The sequence below is a fragment of the Lonchura striata genome, chromosome 5, assembly GCF_050655825.1.
Source record: "Lonchura striata isolate lonStrDom1 chromosome 5, ASM5065582v1, whole genome shotgun sequence".
In the NCBI taxonomy this organism is placed as follows: Eukaryota; Metazoa; Chordata; class Aves; order Passeriformes; family Estrildidae; genus Lonchura; species Lonchura striata.
In genome coordinates this window covers 35,137,952-35,153,782 of record NC_140707.1, presented here as the reverse complement: position 1 = coordinate 35,153,782, position 15,831 = coordinate 35,137,952, and the positions used below count along the sequence as shown (strand labels likewise).

General features: G+C 42.8%; 1 protein-coding gene across 1 annotated transcript in view; it reads right to left on the bottom strand.

The window, feature by feature from the left end:
• The window catches only part of LRP4 (LDL receptor related protein 4), an 83,052-nt gene that overhangs the window by 3,355 nt on the left and 63,866 nt on the right, over nt 1-15,831 (bottom strand). The window contains exons 16-37 of the mRNA XM_021533348.4: nt 15,371-15,493; nt 14,466-14,674; nt 13,774-13,855; nt 13,064-13,169; nt 12,062-12,263; nt 11,523-11,712; nt 11,158-11,289; nt 10,353-10,493; nt 9,566-9,652; nt 9,191-9,362; nt 8,946-9,108; nt 8,477-8,702; nt 6,798-7,101; nt 6,291-6,509; nt 5,846-5,980; nt 5,492-5,600; nt 5,023-5,167; nt 4,374-4,487; nt 3,952-4,075; nt 2,909-2,976; nt 2,222-2,309; nt 1,675-1,816 (exon numbers count right to left, since the gene is read on the bottom strand). Coding sequence (XP_021389023.3) covers nt 1,675-1,816; nt 2,222-2,309; nt 2,909-2,976; nt 3,952-4,075; nt 4,374-4,487; nt 5,023-5,167; nt 5,492-5,600; nt 5,846-5,980; nt 6,291-6,509; nt 6,798-7,101; nt 8,477-8,702; nt 8,946-9,108; nt 9,191-9,362; nt 9,566-9,652; nt 10,353-10,493; nt 11,158-11,289; nt 11,523-11,712; nt 12,062-12,263; nt 13,064-13,169; nt 13,774-13,855; nt 14,466-14,674; nt 15,371-15,493 — 3,281 coding nt within the window. The remainder of the gene's footprint in view (nt 1-1,674; nt 1,817-2,221; nt 2,310-2,908; nt 2,977-3,951; nt 4,076-4,373; nt 4,488-5,022; nt 5,168-5,491; nt 5,601-5,845; nt 5,981-6,290; nt 6,510-6,797; nt 7,102-8,476; nt 8,703-8,945; nt 9,109-9,190; nt 9,363-9,565; nt 9,653-10,352; nt 10,494-11,157; nt 11,290-11,522; nt 11,713-12,061; nt 12,264-13,063; nt 13,170-13,773; nt 13,856-14,465; nt 14,675-15,370; nt 15,494-15,831) is intronic.

Here is a 15,831-nt window from a genome sequence, read left to right as displayed (position 1 = left end):
AGAGCTGGAATGAAGACAGTGAAGCAGACAAAAAGCTGGACCTCCATGTAAACAGCCACTGTCTTTAACTGCCACAATGACAAAACCCACTTTAAGCTTCCTTTAGTTCCTTACCACCCCCAGACGAGTCCTCCCTGAAAGGGCTCTCATTCCAAACTCCATGATTCTTCAGTCATGGAAGCAGAATGAGGATGAGGTTGCTGTTCTCATTCAACTATACATATTCCCTGACAGAAGAGAGTAAGAACACTGAACCTAAAAACAAAGGAAAAAAACCCCACCAAACAAAATGGGAAGTAGGAGCAGACAGAAAACCTCTGGTAAAAGTAGGCAGGAGATCAATTCTAGGTTTGCAAATCTTTACATCTGAGTCATTCTAGATTCACCTCTCAGCAAAGCACAGCTGGAACACCACTGTTGAGTCCAAGTCTCTCAGCAGCATAGGGGAAGGAGATTATAGGGAAACAACGAAAATGATCAGAGGCAAAAGGGACCACACTGAGATTAAAACAGTGAAATCTAACTTGGCTCACTGAGAAATAAGGAGCATCTGATCTATCCCTGAGGAGAAAGTGGAGGCGGTGGGGAAATACACATATGTGTATATCAAGGAACATCGGCATTAAGAAAAAAGCAGAAAGGATTTAGATTCCCAGATAAATAACCCTGGCTTATCCTTAATAAATAAGGCTAAAATGGCTTGAAGATTTGGGGAATCTATTGGATAGTACCTTTGAAAAATAGTAAGGGAAACCTCTCCCCTGTGTAAGTCTGTGATCCCTGCCAGAGGAACTAAGCGATCTAACAGATAATCATAAATAGTTCTAACAGAAACTGCCTTTTAAAATATCAGTGAGTATGAATAGCCAAAGCCCAGACCAAAGAATCTGCCTTAGAAAATTACTTATATGTTCCTGACAGACAGTACAGCTAGTTTAAGGACATAAAAGCGGGGGGAAACCAAGAAAGAGCAATTAGTACGGACAGCGCTTGGGCCACACAGCAGAGCTTGAGTGAGGGAGGCAGGATCAAACACACAGAGTAGTGATACCTGACGTGAGGATGTGGACGGAAATCAGAAGAGGGAAGATGAGAAGCTATCAGAGTGATAAGAAAGCTTCTGAGGAGAAAAGAGAGGATAAACTAAGTGCTGCAAGATATGTTGAACTCTCTCCATCATGTGGCATGAAGTACAGACCTCTGACCTTAAAAATGCTCTATTTAATAAGGGCTCTATTTTTTTCCCCTATCCCACCCCTTTCAGACCATGCACAGCCAGGAGCCACTTTCTTGTTACCAAACCCCTTCTGGCTGCCTGGTTTCACTGGTGACTGTCCAAAGCAACCTTGGTGCAACAGTCACTAACCAGGACCTGCATCCAAGGAAGACAATTTTAATTGGCTCATGCACTTTCAAGGCCCAGCACACAATGCAAATGAAATACAAGATACAGTGGGAGTGGGTAAGAAGCAGAGAACTAAAGACAGGTCAAATTCACTACAGCTCACTGGGGAAGAAGTGCTGCTGGCTGATGTCCATAGCAGTCTGAACAATTCACTGAAGCTGTCCTTCTGTGTCCTATAATAAATGCTCACAAGTTGCAATCCTTCCACATAGTGAGGCCTGTAATACTCAACAGCAGCTTGAGCTGGGCTCCATAGTAGCAGCTCTTACCTCTTTCTTGTAACACAGCTGGTTGTACATGGTTGGTTTGGGAATCGATTCAATCTTCACCTCCTGGGTAGATGTCCGATATGAAGGATTACTGTAGGTTAGGTTCCCCAAGCCAGGGTCCGTAAACTTGGACTTATTATGCCTAGAGGGAAAGAGCTGTCAGAAAAGTCACAGGAACCCACTACCAGGATCCAAAGTTCCTGAGTGCTCAGGAGTGGATGGCTTCAGCCATCTCCACTGTCCCTCAAGGAGAGAATCCTGGCTTCACATTTACTGAGATACGAATTATCTCACATCCCTGTCCATAACTCATAAGCTCTCTGCAGAAAATTTAGCCAATGAAGTTTCAAATAGTAGAACTGCATGACTAACACTTTAGAGGCATAGGACTCAAACCTTGCAAATAAAATCATCAAACACTCCTTCCAATAGAGGAAAAAAGGACTGTAAATGACAATAAGGAAAGATTTTGTGCTTTCAGGGATTTTCTTCTCCTACAACCCAAGAGCTTACAATTGGCCAGCAGAGTGAAAAAAAGATCACTTACCTATATATAATTAAAGCAGCAATAAGCAGCAAAATAAACAAGATGCTGAGAAGACCTCCAATAATGTAGCTGACGTGCAGTCCTTCTCCTGAAAGTGAATACCAAGGGTAATTATGCACTCATTTTATATTTCACTGGATAATACTGACCTTGGTGTAATGCCTGATGCTGGGGCTTTACCCATACAGAAGTATGTAAAGTGTCAGCACATTAAGGTTTAGCAGAGGGTTTTGTTTGGCTTCATATGAAGCAAACATACAGTCAACTTTCACCCAGGCCCCAGCAAACCAAGAAGTGCCAAGATCTTTGTAATGGAGTTGTAATGGAGGAGTTAGACCCCCTTGCTGACAGGTTACTCCTGCACTGGGAAGCAATTACTACAGTAAACCATCTTTAACTAAACACAAAGGAGACAGTGAAATAGAGTACTATTAATGGGAAGAACCCAGTGGATGAGGTATAGGATGAAAGAAAACAGAACTATGCTTCAGACCAAAGAGTCACTTGGAAAAGTTCCCATCTAGGTTAATGAATGTTTATAGAGGCATTTTGCTCTACTCAGAAGGCATTTGAGTAATTGAAGTCTGAGTTTCAGAAATTTCAGTTTCTGGCACTATGGACTGGAATGCTCTGAGCACATCTGGAGGAACAACCCCGGTGGAGAAGAGTTAAAGAAAAGCAACTCACCCATGGTGGCCAACACTGCCTCATTGGCCCGAGTGCACAAGCCTTGCCTAGCATCTTTGTCAGAGCAGCTGAATGACAGAAGGACAGTTATTTGCTTACTGAAAGCAGAATCAACAGTAACAAAGGTATCAAAAAAACAGGATGGAATGGGCTAGCACTGATATCCCTTCCCTTTCCAGTTAAAAAAACACAGGTCTTTTTCTTCTTCAGTATTCTGCATCCAGAGAAGAGGCAGCCATATACATACATATATATAGGGGGTGTGCATGGATATATCTACTATTGGTCTGCAGTATCTTTATATCCAGTTCATTCTAGATTTGCCTCTCGGGTACACAGGTGTACTCATATCTTTCAGGAAACAAATTTTAGCATCAGTGCTGAAGAAAACCCAAAATGTCTCAGAGTCAGCACAAAGACATTTTTGTCCAATATATCAAACTCAACAAAGTGCAAGTTTTGCTCTGTAAATTACTCAAACATATACTATAGAGCCACTCTTTTGCTGAGCTGTATAAATAGCAGGCTGTAGGGAATTAGCAGAACAGAGTCTCTTAACTACCTGCATTGTAACTTAAATGTTAGAGCTGCAAAGATTCTGTTCTGCCCCAAGGAAGCTATCCCCTTCCCAGGGCAGAGCCATTACCTCAGCTATGCAGGTCTAGTGCGAGATGTTTCAGTGAATTGAAGCAACAGACTCTGTCCTACTCTCATAAATAGGTTCTCAAAATTAGGAGATTCAAAAATCTATCAAATGAATGACATATGAGCTAAAGGCTGATTTTAACACTTCAGTACAGTCAGCCTACACACACATTTCATCAAAATGGACAGAAAGTATCTCCAGCTGTTTCTTGCCATCTCAACTGCATGTTTGTCATAATAGCTTAATTCATTAAGAATGTGAAATCTGGTGATGGACTATCCGCTTTTGGCTAGGGATAGGTATATTCGGATAGTGGTAACCAGAGGGGGCTTGCATGTGGAACCTTGCAAAAGCTGGGCCTTTCACACACCAATTCCAAGAGAACAAGAACACTTACTTTCTTTCCACTGTTTCCAGAGATGTGAGAGGTTTGGTTGTTGAAGTACCTAGTCTGCCAGGCAGTGTTTGACTTCTCTCACTTTTACTGGTTGGTTCCGGACCAGGGGGCACCACACCAGGAACTAGAACAACAGAGGAAAAATAAGCAGGACTCCAACTTTGTGGGACAGATAAACAAGTCTGATAGGCCATTTCCAAAACTCTATAGTTTATATGAGCAGCCTTCCCATCTCGAACCCAGTCTGTCAGCAGAAAGGACAAGAAGGCTCTACCACTTACAACCACTGGCCTCAGTTCCAATATATGACTGCATAAGATCTGTACACCGGAGAGCTTCAGCTGCTCTGGCTGCCACTGCATAAGCAGTAGCAGTGGCTCACTTACGGAAGCTACTGCCCAGGTGACACTCATTAAACTCACTCGTAGAACAGGGCCGCCCATCTGGTTCATCTGGACATGCGCAGACAAAGTCAGAAGCCCGGGCAAAGCAGAGGTGAGTGCAGCCTCCATTGTTGACTCCACAAGCATTACTACCTGGAACGAACAAACAATTTCCTAAATATGTTACATCTGAACAAAAAGGGGCTCAGAGCAACAACCTTCTTTGCTGCTCAGTGAGAAATACTACTTAGAAATCTGGTAAGTTATTATATTCGTTCACATGCATGTGCCCATCATCTGATTGCTAAGAAAGTGATGACAATAGCCAAACACTGAATTGGATTAGAACAGTCTTGAAAGGAAGGTAGTGGAAATCTTTAGACAGAAACCCAGACAACACAGTTGCAAAGATTTAAAAAAAACCCCTCACATTCTTCTGTTTTAACACAATGTTGGGCGAATAGCAAGAAAGTGACATTTGCTAATCAAAGTTTTAATAGAACACCATTAATATGTACCTGACTGAAAAGTCACAGGCAGGCAAGGAATGAGCTAAGGGAAGATGTGCGAATAGTTTGGGCATAAAAAAAGTATGTCATCCTTACTTGACATCCACAATAGTGCAGTGGTTAAAGAGTTCTTTTGATCTCCAATTAGAATTTGCCTGAATCAAGGTCCTTCTATTTACCTGTCTGTCTCTGAGGAGAAACCACAATGATATCCATCAATCCCTCAACATTGGCTAGGACTGTCTCTTTGTTCCGCCCAGAGTATTTGTCCACTCTCTGGATAGATTTTGTTTGCCAGTCAGTCCAGTATATCCATCTGTCCTGCTGCTCAGGGAGACAGTAAAGAAAAATCACAGCCATTATTAGCATGTTTAGTCATGTAGACACAGGGTACTCATAAAAATATATGCCACTGGCAGAAGGTTCAAAACAAAGGCCTTTTCAAACCCTTACCCTCTTATTGTAAAGAAGATGACTGTCTACACCCCACAGTTCAGATAAACTTCCTTTGTTAGCTCCAGAGAAGATTTTAAATACTATCCCCTCAGCCATCTTTGTTTCCTCAGATTGTAACACTTCCCTGTTCCCAAACTCCACTGTACAAACTCATTAACACCCCAGTAAGCAGCAGCAGGAAAATCTTCTCACCTGTGTCAGAGCAAAGGGATGTGACACCTGGCTGACCAACACTTGTCGTAGCTTCCCATGGAGGTCACAGCTCTCTATGCGATCAAGGTGAGCATCCACCCAGTATATCCTGAAGGCACAGGGGAAGAGGTGAGCTTCCATCTATACAACCTCTCTTTACTTTCTAGTCATTTACTGACCAAGATCATGGAATTGTAAGATGGATCAGGAAATAAAAACTGAAGAAGAAAGCCTCAAAACACCCCAAAACCAAACCCAAACCCACAGTGCTACTCCAATAAATGAAACTAAGAGGGCTAAAAATTTTATTACACCCCTTAACCTTATGCAAGTATAGGAAAATCTTTCACTGACCTCCTGGTGTCATAATCCAAAGTCAATCCATTGGGCCATCCTAGGTCAGTGTTAATCAGGATTTTACGTTCAGAGCCATCCAAGTTTGCCCGTTCAATTTTAGCAATGTGACCCCAATCTGTCCAGAAGAGATACCTGAAGAGATAAAAGGCAAGTGTAAGAAGAAAAAACCATTTCATTTAGCCCAAGGAAGTTTTAGTTATGAATGAAACTTCCAGATTCTTCAGGTTCAAAAAATACAATATAGTCTGTAACCTGCTTCTCACAGCTTTCTGCCCAACCTTCAAATTCACTGTCTGCCAGTCTACTACAAGTCACTCACAGTCAACCCCTTACTGGGAACTGCAGATTCACATGGTACATCTCTTCTTCCTCCCACAACTTCCTCTTCCAGCCTGTCTCTGTGCAGCCCTTCCCCCTGCCCCACCAATAACCCCATACCTACCCCTTCTTGGGAAAGACAGCAATGGCTCGAGGTTCATCCAGGCTGTTATTGATCAGCACTTTCCTGGAGCTTCCATCCAGTCTCGCCACCTCAATGGTATTGCGTCCTGTGTCTGTCCAGTAGAGGTTCCTGGCAACCCAGTCCACTGCCAGGCCATCCGTAGTCTTCAAACCCTGACCAATAACAGTTTCCATGTTGCTACCGTTCAGATCAGCCCGCCTGGATCAAAATCAATGACAAACAGCAGTGAGGAACAGGTAGTTCCTGGAAAGCTGGATCTCCATCAATCACAGGCCCACTGCATACTAATACCTCCCTAATACTTTTTACCCCTGTCTCCAACAGGTTAAACACACCTTCAACATGAGTTCATTGATCACATGATGCTGTGTACCAAAGACAAGGTGTAAGTATTGGTGCGGTGCTCAGTCTACCCGGTTTACTGGTACACTCAGCACAAGTCACTGGGTGACCTGGGCACTGGCCAAGCAGTTGACTGGCACCTACCTGATAACATCAAGAAATACATCTGTGTAGTAAATCTTGCCATCCACACTATCATAGTCCAGAGAAATGACATTGTTCAGCTCAGGAACAGGTATGTGCACATCTGTGTGGTCACTGGTGTCCAGCGAGATACGACGGATGGAAGCACGGCTAGAGAAAAGTAGGTAGGTCTCTGGAGAAGAGTCACATGTCTGTTCATCTCTCTTCAGTTGGATACCAGTGGGGCAGGCACAGGAGAAACCAGTGGGGTGAGGTAAGCAAAGGTGGGAGCAACCACCATTACGAACTCCACATTTATTGAAGCCTTTAGAAACAGGGAAAGCATACTTTTAGGATCTGACAGACCAAAGCTTTACAAGCTACATACATGCTCAACTTGCTAGCACCTGAGTTCATCTGTACCATCCCAGCCTTGCTTGGAATCTACAAGCCCTTTGTAGAGATGCTCTCCCCACCCCTGCAAGATTCACTGTCGGTATGGTCACGATTGGCAAAGGAGACCAGGAGGGTCTAGAAGAAGTGGGATCATTAGAAGAAAAATCTTAAGCTGTATTCCTTGTTAATCATAGCTTTCCCATGGAAAAAGAAACAGCCAAATGCTCACAGATTTATGCAACTGCTGTTTAATTTTATTCTTGCTGCAAGTGGTAATGCTGACAGGAAGATACAACCCTGTATGGAAATAGTGTGACTGCACCAGAGACCAGGCTGACAAAGAAGCTTCTGTTTCAACTTAGCTGCACAAAGTGGCAAGTAAACAAAGGCATCAGAGAAGCCTGCTGGAAGTGCCTGACATATTAGGGTCATATAATTTTTTTTTTAATTGTAAAGAACCCAGCATACATCTACTAAGAGGGAATAAGCCCAGGAGACAGGTGCAGGGAGTAGGAAGAAGACAATGTGGAGATGATGGCTAGACTTTTGGTTAGCTTTAAGTGATATTGCCAAATTACGCAGTCAAGAGAGATGTTCTGCTGTTAGTAACCACAGGAAAAGCAGCACAATTTTCTGTACAAGTACATGTTGGGGAAAATTCCACCAAAATAAAACCACAGCACAAAGCAATAATTTCCACTGAAAACCAAGGAGGTAAGATGGGGTGTTAGGATATGCAAAGAGTAACAAAGAATTGACTCTGGCACAGAATAGTTGGACAAAATGATATATTAAGAGCAACTAAAGCAGCAGAGATTTTGCAGAGCAAAGAGGCAGACAAGAAGATGAAGCCTGCAATGACTGGGAAATAATACTAGAACTTGAAATAATATGTCAGCAACTGGTTTAAGAAGAATTAGAGTCTTCTGGAGTTAAAAAAGGGAAATAGTCCAATGTCAGTACAGTCTGGTGAAGCCTAATAAAGCATGACTTGTTCATTTCTCCTAAGAAAGTGGGCTCTCCTCTGTGTAAAAATGAGGTTGTCGGTGCAGTCTAATGAAGGAAATGGAACAAAGGGGTCAAAAAGAATGCAGTAATCAACACTAGATCTATAGAGCTGGGTAAACAAGGAAGGGTGCAAAAACAGTTGAAGAGGGAAGAAAAAGAAGGCATCAGAAAAAAAAGCTGATTTTTGAGAAGTCACTCTATCACTCCTGCTTTACACCAAAGGACTGTTTCCCAATGACAGCTCTGAAGGACTCCCCTCGCCACCACCGACACCCACCAACTAGGGAGCAACTTACCCAGGGGCCGTGCCCTGTCAACAGCTTGAATATCCATAAGGCCAGGCAGGTTTGCCCTCACCAAGATAACATTAGCACCAGTGTCCTTGTCAGCCCTGTGAATGCTGCGAGTTTGCCAGTCAGTCCAGTAGATGTAAGAGTCCAGCAAAGTGAGGCCATAGGGGTGTTGCACTGGAGACAGCAGGGTGTGGCGGTGCGCACCATTGAGATCCGCAGCCTCGATCCGCTACAGGAAGAAGCAAAACATCAGCCCATACTCAAAACACTTCTCCTCTTGCTAGCATTTACTGTAGCAAGGGGGAAATAGCCTTGATGAGTGATGTTATTCAGGTTCACCCTCCCTCCATAGCCCATACTCTCAGAAAAGCTTACATTCCCCTTCCTCTTTCCACAACTTGCTTAAGAGCTTGAAAGCAGCCTCCAGGCTACCAAAAACCCAATGACAAACAATACTGAAGAACAATCAGACCTCAGTGTGTGCATCAGCCCAGAGCAGCTGAGACCCAGCCTTATCCACTGCCAGTCCATTAGGCCAGCCCAAGTTGTTACTGATCAACACCACACGTCCAGAGCCATCCATCCCAGAGCGTTCCAGCTTTGCATTCTCACCCCAGTCTGTCCAGTACATATACCTGAGGAAAAATCAGCAAGTATTACAGAAAAGGAAATCAGAAGTCCTGTGTAATTCCTAGACAATCTCTTGACAACACTAACCCCATTTCATGGTATAAAGCTATTGCCCGAGGGCTGTCCAGGTTCTGCCAGACCAAGACTTTCCTCATGGAGCCATCGAGGTTGCCCACTTCAATCCGGTTTGTTCCTGTATCTGTCCAGTATATCTTCCTGCCAATAGCATCCACAGCCAGCCCATCTGTAGTCAATAGACCTGAGAAAATAGCAAAACATTTTGGTCACTACTTTTTCTCCCAGTTTAGTCAGGAATTTCTAGTATTTATCTTGTCCATCTCTAGGCAACTGCTTTAAGCTTTGCTTGCCTTTCTACCAAAAATGTATTCTACAAGGGTATAGAGAATCTCTCTTTTCATACTGCATAGAAGCAAGAAGCTCTCAGATCAAAATCTCCCTCACCTGTAGTGATGATGTCCTCAAATTGTGAGCCATCAAGGGCAGCGCGACTGATTTTCCGCAAAGTGCTGTCTGACCAGTAAACCTTTCCTGGATGGAAGAAGGAAGAGAAACTTGAAAAACCCCAGAACAAAACCAAACTAAACCCCAACAACCAAAGAGCAAAATCCTTAAAAAACAGATCCAGGTGTCTGACTACCTGCTACACCATTCAAAATGGATCTGGTTGTACAGGAATAATAACAGCAAAAGATTAGCAAGCTAGAGTGATAAAACAGTGCAATTTTTCTTGTTCCAATTTTCCCCAAAATATGTAGGACATTTACACAAGGTCTGACCTTCACAAAGGTATGGAGAACATCTAATGCCATCAGCTAGTAGCAGAGTTCCACATCTGACTTCTCAAAATGAGATCACCTACCTTACAGTGCAACAGTATTTACATCCAGCACAGCATCAGATGTTTACTATACATGAACAACCAGCGTCTCAGCTCTACTGTTGTAAAAGGTCTCAAGCAAGAGGAACTTTGTTAAATCCAAAATGCACAGGGACCCCACTCGATATTGTGGGCAGTTTTTTTCCATATAGTTTGGGTTCTCTACTTTCCTGTAAGGATATTCCTTTCCTCACTGCAAACAAATTATTTGCAGCACATACAAGAAAAATAAAAACCTACCCAAATCCACAGTCTACAGTAAGATCTGTGCCTGGGTCTTTACTCAGACATTTAGATAGGAAGTTACTTGTTGCCTTTCAAGCACAGTCAGGTACAGTAAGAAGTTCAAACCTTCATGAGGATCCACTCCAATTGCAATGGTGTTCTTCATGGTGACATTGACTGAGACAACAACATCTGCAAAGTAGGGGATATCCAGGGAGACCATCCGGATGTCAGTCCTTCTGGCAAAGATCAGAAAGCTGGTCATTCCTGCAGAGTGGACAATGGACAGATAATAGTGAGGAACAAGTTCAGTCAACTGTAGGCATCATTTATCAAGTATTCTAGAGTTTACATCCACTTCAGTGGAAAAGGAAGTGTCCCAGACAGATCTTGGCTTATGGACAGTCTGTGCACAAAAGTATCACTTTTCTGAGCATCATTTAATGCTCCAGTACATCCAAGTTGAAAGGCATAACACTCACAGAAGAGTTACTTCTGCTAAAATGTGTGGGAAATTGAAATTAGGAGTCACTTTTTTCCTGCTAGGGAGGAAAAGTGGATGTACCATGGCCTGAAACCAAGTACCTTCCACCATCCTCAGAGAAGGAGTGTATACAGACCTATTAAAGAATGTATCACCTTGTAGTTTAAGAATTCACCTCAATATTAGGGCAAAAGTATGGGGAAAAAATGTGACATTTGGTTTAGTTGGCCAACATAATTTCAAGAAAAATGCATCCTTCATCAATCCATTGATCAGTAAGTTTCTTTATAGTAATTCCCACTCAAATTGAAGGTACAGGCACCAAATGGGTTTTTCAAGGTGTAAAGCACATAAGCACATAAAAGTGAAATTTGTTCTCTAACACAGCAGAGGCAAAATGTAGCTCTGATACAAAACTACAACGAGGATTCTACAGAGAACACTCACCAGGGGAGCAGGTCTTGCCGTCAGATTGCAGATTGATCCCTGTAGGGCAAGTACAGCTGTAACCTTTTGGAAGAGGTGCCAAAAGGCACAGGTGACTGCAGCCTCCATTGTTAACTTCACATGCTGTATGTACTATGAAAAAGAGGATGAGAAATCCATGATCGAGTAGCACAAAAAAGGGATGTAGCAGCTATAGAAATGCATTCTAGAATGCCCTCAAATACCAAATCAAGAGTTAATTCTCATGCTCTCATACTCCACACAGACACTTAAGAAAATGAGGGCTGACAGGTCAGAAAAAAGGTGCCACACGGCAGAGCCTGAGCAAGCTCTCAGTGCAGTGGGGCTTGGCGTGAGCTCTGTACCTGGTGGCCTGTGCCGGTGGAAAACATGAATATCCATAAGATTCTCCAGATTGTCCTGCAGTGTTTCCCGAGACTGCCCGCTCCTCCTGTCTGCGCTCTGGATGCTTTTGGCCTGCCAGTCTGTCCAGTAGATTCTCTCACCATAAAGAGTAAGTCCAAAGGGGTGAGGCAGATTGCTCCCAATCAGCACCTGCTCAGATTACCCCCATCACCCAAAGAAAAATATTATATTATACAAATTAAAATATTATTTAAAAATATATATATTAGTGACTATGAAGTCACAAAGGAGAAGAGGCTTTGCTTGCTCCCTCTCAACATTGTAACATATAATCACAGCACAAGGAGAATGATGAGGCAATCTTAGCCCTCAAACTTCTGTCACACAATTTCAAATTGAAAGGGAGCTCTTTTCTCTCAGTGAAAGCCACTGTGTACTTTGATTTGTAAATTTTCCTTTCCATTGGAAAAAGAGGCAGGAACCATCATCACTTTGTGTTCAGGCTCCCAGACCTGCTCCTCAAAGACAGCTCCCTTACCTTCCTGTGGCTTCCATCCAGACTGGCATACTCGATGGTCTTCATGCCTGCATCTGCCCAGTACAAGCGCTGTGACTCGTAGTCAATGGCCAAGCCATTGGGCCATGTCAAGTTGGAGGAAATGATCACCAAGCGGTTTGAGGCATCCATCCCAGCACGTTCAATTTTTGGGTTAGCTCCCCAGTCAGTCCAGTACATGAACCTAAGAAGAAGCCCAGACAGAAGTGAATGACAACACTTTTTCACTGCCAGAGAAACAAGGGAGTCTGGTGTCTTCAGGCCATAGCAGGAAGAAGCATTAAACTAGTAGTGTACTCATGTCCAGCCTTGGGCTCTTGTAATGTACCTAAGATCATACTCAAATTTATATACCTTCTACTGCTCATGGGCTGTCCCAATTACAATTTCTTGAACTTGATAAAGTTCAAGAAAATAGGTCAATATCTAAAAATTAATTGTTTATTTACCAGTGTACACCACTAGCCCTTTACACTCTTCTGCATTCATCTTCCAATAATCTACTCAAGGAAAGAATAGCATTTCATTCAAGACATTCAATGCTTCTAAAGCAATTGCTGGTGAACTTTTTCCTATCCACCCTATCCCCACCTCCAAAAGGTCTGAGAACATCCTTCTGACTGAAACTCTAGTTGATAAGCAGGGAGTTTGATTACAAATTCAACATATATGTGAAACAGAGAAATAGAAAACATCTAGATGGCCCCATTCTCAATATTTTTGTACCACATCTTTAGTTATTACATGCCCAGGATAAACAAATGAAAATGCCAGCCAGCTCCTGCAAGTTCCACAGCACAACAGGCAATTACCTCTGCTTATCTTGTTCTATTAGCATCTAAAAATCACATCTCTAGTTTCAGTCACTAGCGGGTTGTAGAACAATGGCACCAGTGAGAAAGAAAATTCTACAAAACCAAAGAACCAGGAAGTCTTTAGACATACAAGAATTGTTATGTCATCCAAGAAGAAAGACTCTCTTACCCTCCAATGGGGTCCACTACAATATCTCTAGGTCTGTCTAGGTTCTCCCATATTAGAACAGTTCTCATGGTCCCATCTGTATTGGACACCTCTATCCGATCTGTTCCTACAAAAGTCAAGAGAGAAAATAAAAAGAGATTAAACTGAAATTGCAAGAGGTAAGGCAAAAAACCTCCATACAACAATGCATTCTTCCCCTTTATCCATGTGTGTTCTTAGCTGGAGCATAGGTAAGAAATCTGGTTTAAAGTGTCACTTTCCTCTAAAGTCACCTCTGTGGCTGTCACTGATGTGGAGTCGTGTATATAATCCACCCCTTACCTAAACCCCCATGCCATGAGAGAACAGCTAGAAAAGAATAATCTTCCTTGTATCTCTCTTAACTATGACTCTCCAGCAGGGAACCTGCTCCTTCTGCACCCTAAGATACACTATTGGAATATACACAAATGAATCACAAACTCTGCAGCCAGACAACAGTGATGAATATTTTTATAGAATTAGTACTGGGGATATTGTAAAGAGAATTAAACTAAGGGTCGTGCCTCAAATCACACTCAATTAGAAGCACGTGACATGAAACTCCATCTTTCTGCTACACAGAAATTATACAAATTTGGAATGAAACAGACAGAACTATCCAGCAGATATTCTGTTTTCATGACTAACAAGGAAGACAAAAGTCTATGTAAAGCAGAGGATCCCAGTACCTGCATCAGTCCAGTAGAGTTTGTTGGTGACCCAGTCAATTGCAAGTCCAGCTGGACTTTCCAGGCTGGTGTCCACCACAACCTAAATGAAAACAAAAAGAAAAAAATCCTTAGTGAAATTAGACCTTAGGCAGAAAGAGTTGTCCAATGCACTACCCCATTCACAAACAAGGCTAACTTTCAAAAGGCAAAACCCTGAGCAGAGCAATGCCATACAAAAGAGAACATTAAGGACTTAGAAGTTCAAATAAGGCTTTTATTTGGAGAAACATATATTATTTTGTGTCTGTTCAAACTGCAAATCCAAACTTTGAACTCTGTTTGTCTCATTTATAGTACCATCAGCCTAGCAAGTTTGTGCAAAACACATTCCCAAAGCGCATGACTCTCGTTCCAAATGTAGAACAGAGGATTTAATACTTCTTCCTTTCAGATTCTAGGCCTACAACAAAGGAATTGATCACAGCCCTAAAATCACCATGCTTCATGTCACCATTCAAGGCTCTCCATACCCCCAATTGTCCATGAAGTGTCCAGTGATCTCATTAGTTTGCAAGAAGTAGGCAAACTATTGAACAAAAGATCACCATGAATTGCAACACCTTAAAAAGCCAGTGTATCTCAGTGGCTTCAGATCTGATGCTCAAAGAGTCTCCTGGCCAGATGACCTCCACACACAGTGAACACTGTACCTCCTGGTTCGATCCATCCCATTTTGCTCGGCTGATTGAGTCAGTGCTAACGTCTGTCCAGTAGACATAGTCATCCTTTGAGTCCCAATCTAGAGCCACAGCACTGCGAACATCAGCAAGGGGGATGACATCATCTGACAGGTCATCTGTGTCAAAGCTGATCCGACGGATGTCCATCCTTCGGGCAAAAAGCAGGAACTTGTCAAGACCTGATCAAAGGTCGAAAGGTCTTCTTTTAATTTCTCTAAGTTCAACAATACAGTGATAGACAGACAATTCCCTGCTATATCCACAACCTTAACCACCTACATAATCTCTCACTGGCAAGTCTTTGATCTTTTTTATTTACTGGAAGCAAAATATCACTGGGAGAGGATGGGCAAGGGGGGGTCAGAGTGGTTGTGAGCTCTCTCCTGGGGTGTAACCTATGCTGAGGGAACAAGGGCAACCACATTCCTCAAAGGATAGCATAGACATCCCTCCAAATCAAATAGCTATTTTAAAATAGCTCTTGAGAATCTGGGAGATGGTCAAATTCTTTCACATAGTTGCAAACTAAGAGAAATGTGGCAACGAGGACTGAATTTTTTCTTTATAACTGACACAGATATTATGGGAATTTCAGGGAAACAATCAGCTGTGCCAGGTAGCATGGTCCTAATAGCAGCCCTGAAATAAGGACCAAAAGTGGAATTTGTCTGCATCCCCACCCATGAAGCCTAGTGAGGGAATGCACAAGGGAATGCATTAAAAAGGTGAAGCATTCTCTGGCAGGACCCTTAATACTTCTAACTCAGTCTTATCCAGCTGCATTTCCTTGGAAGCAATTACTGCTGATGCTTAGTCCCACTACCAGCCCTCTGCCACCCACTGAACATCTGAGCACGTGTTCCCACCTCACTTACTCTGGGCACAGGCATGGCTGCTGGTCTTGCGGAAGCCCGTGGGGCAGGCACAGGTGTAATCCTTGCTGCTCGGCAGGCAGAGGTGAGTGCAGCCTCCGTTGTTGTCCCCACAACGGTTTCTCCCTGCTCAATTAGCCAAAGACAAGAGCAACCACACATAAAGCAAAGAGTAAAGAAAGGAGGAAAATCACTAGTTGAGGTGTCAAGACCACATGGAAATAACTTCCTAACCCAAAAGTTAATTGAAAATAAGGAAACATATAAACTAAAGCACTAACTCCATTTCTAGGGCTCAATTTTAAAATCAACATTTAACTCAATGCATTTTGAGAGCAGATAATGGCAATTGAAGAGGAGCTAGGGAGGTGTCAGTCATTACAGTGCCCACTTATGATTTTTCCCCGTCTCAAAACATCTCTTGTGTAAACGAGCCCCAAGTATTTCCTACTGAAAGGCCTCCT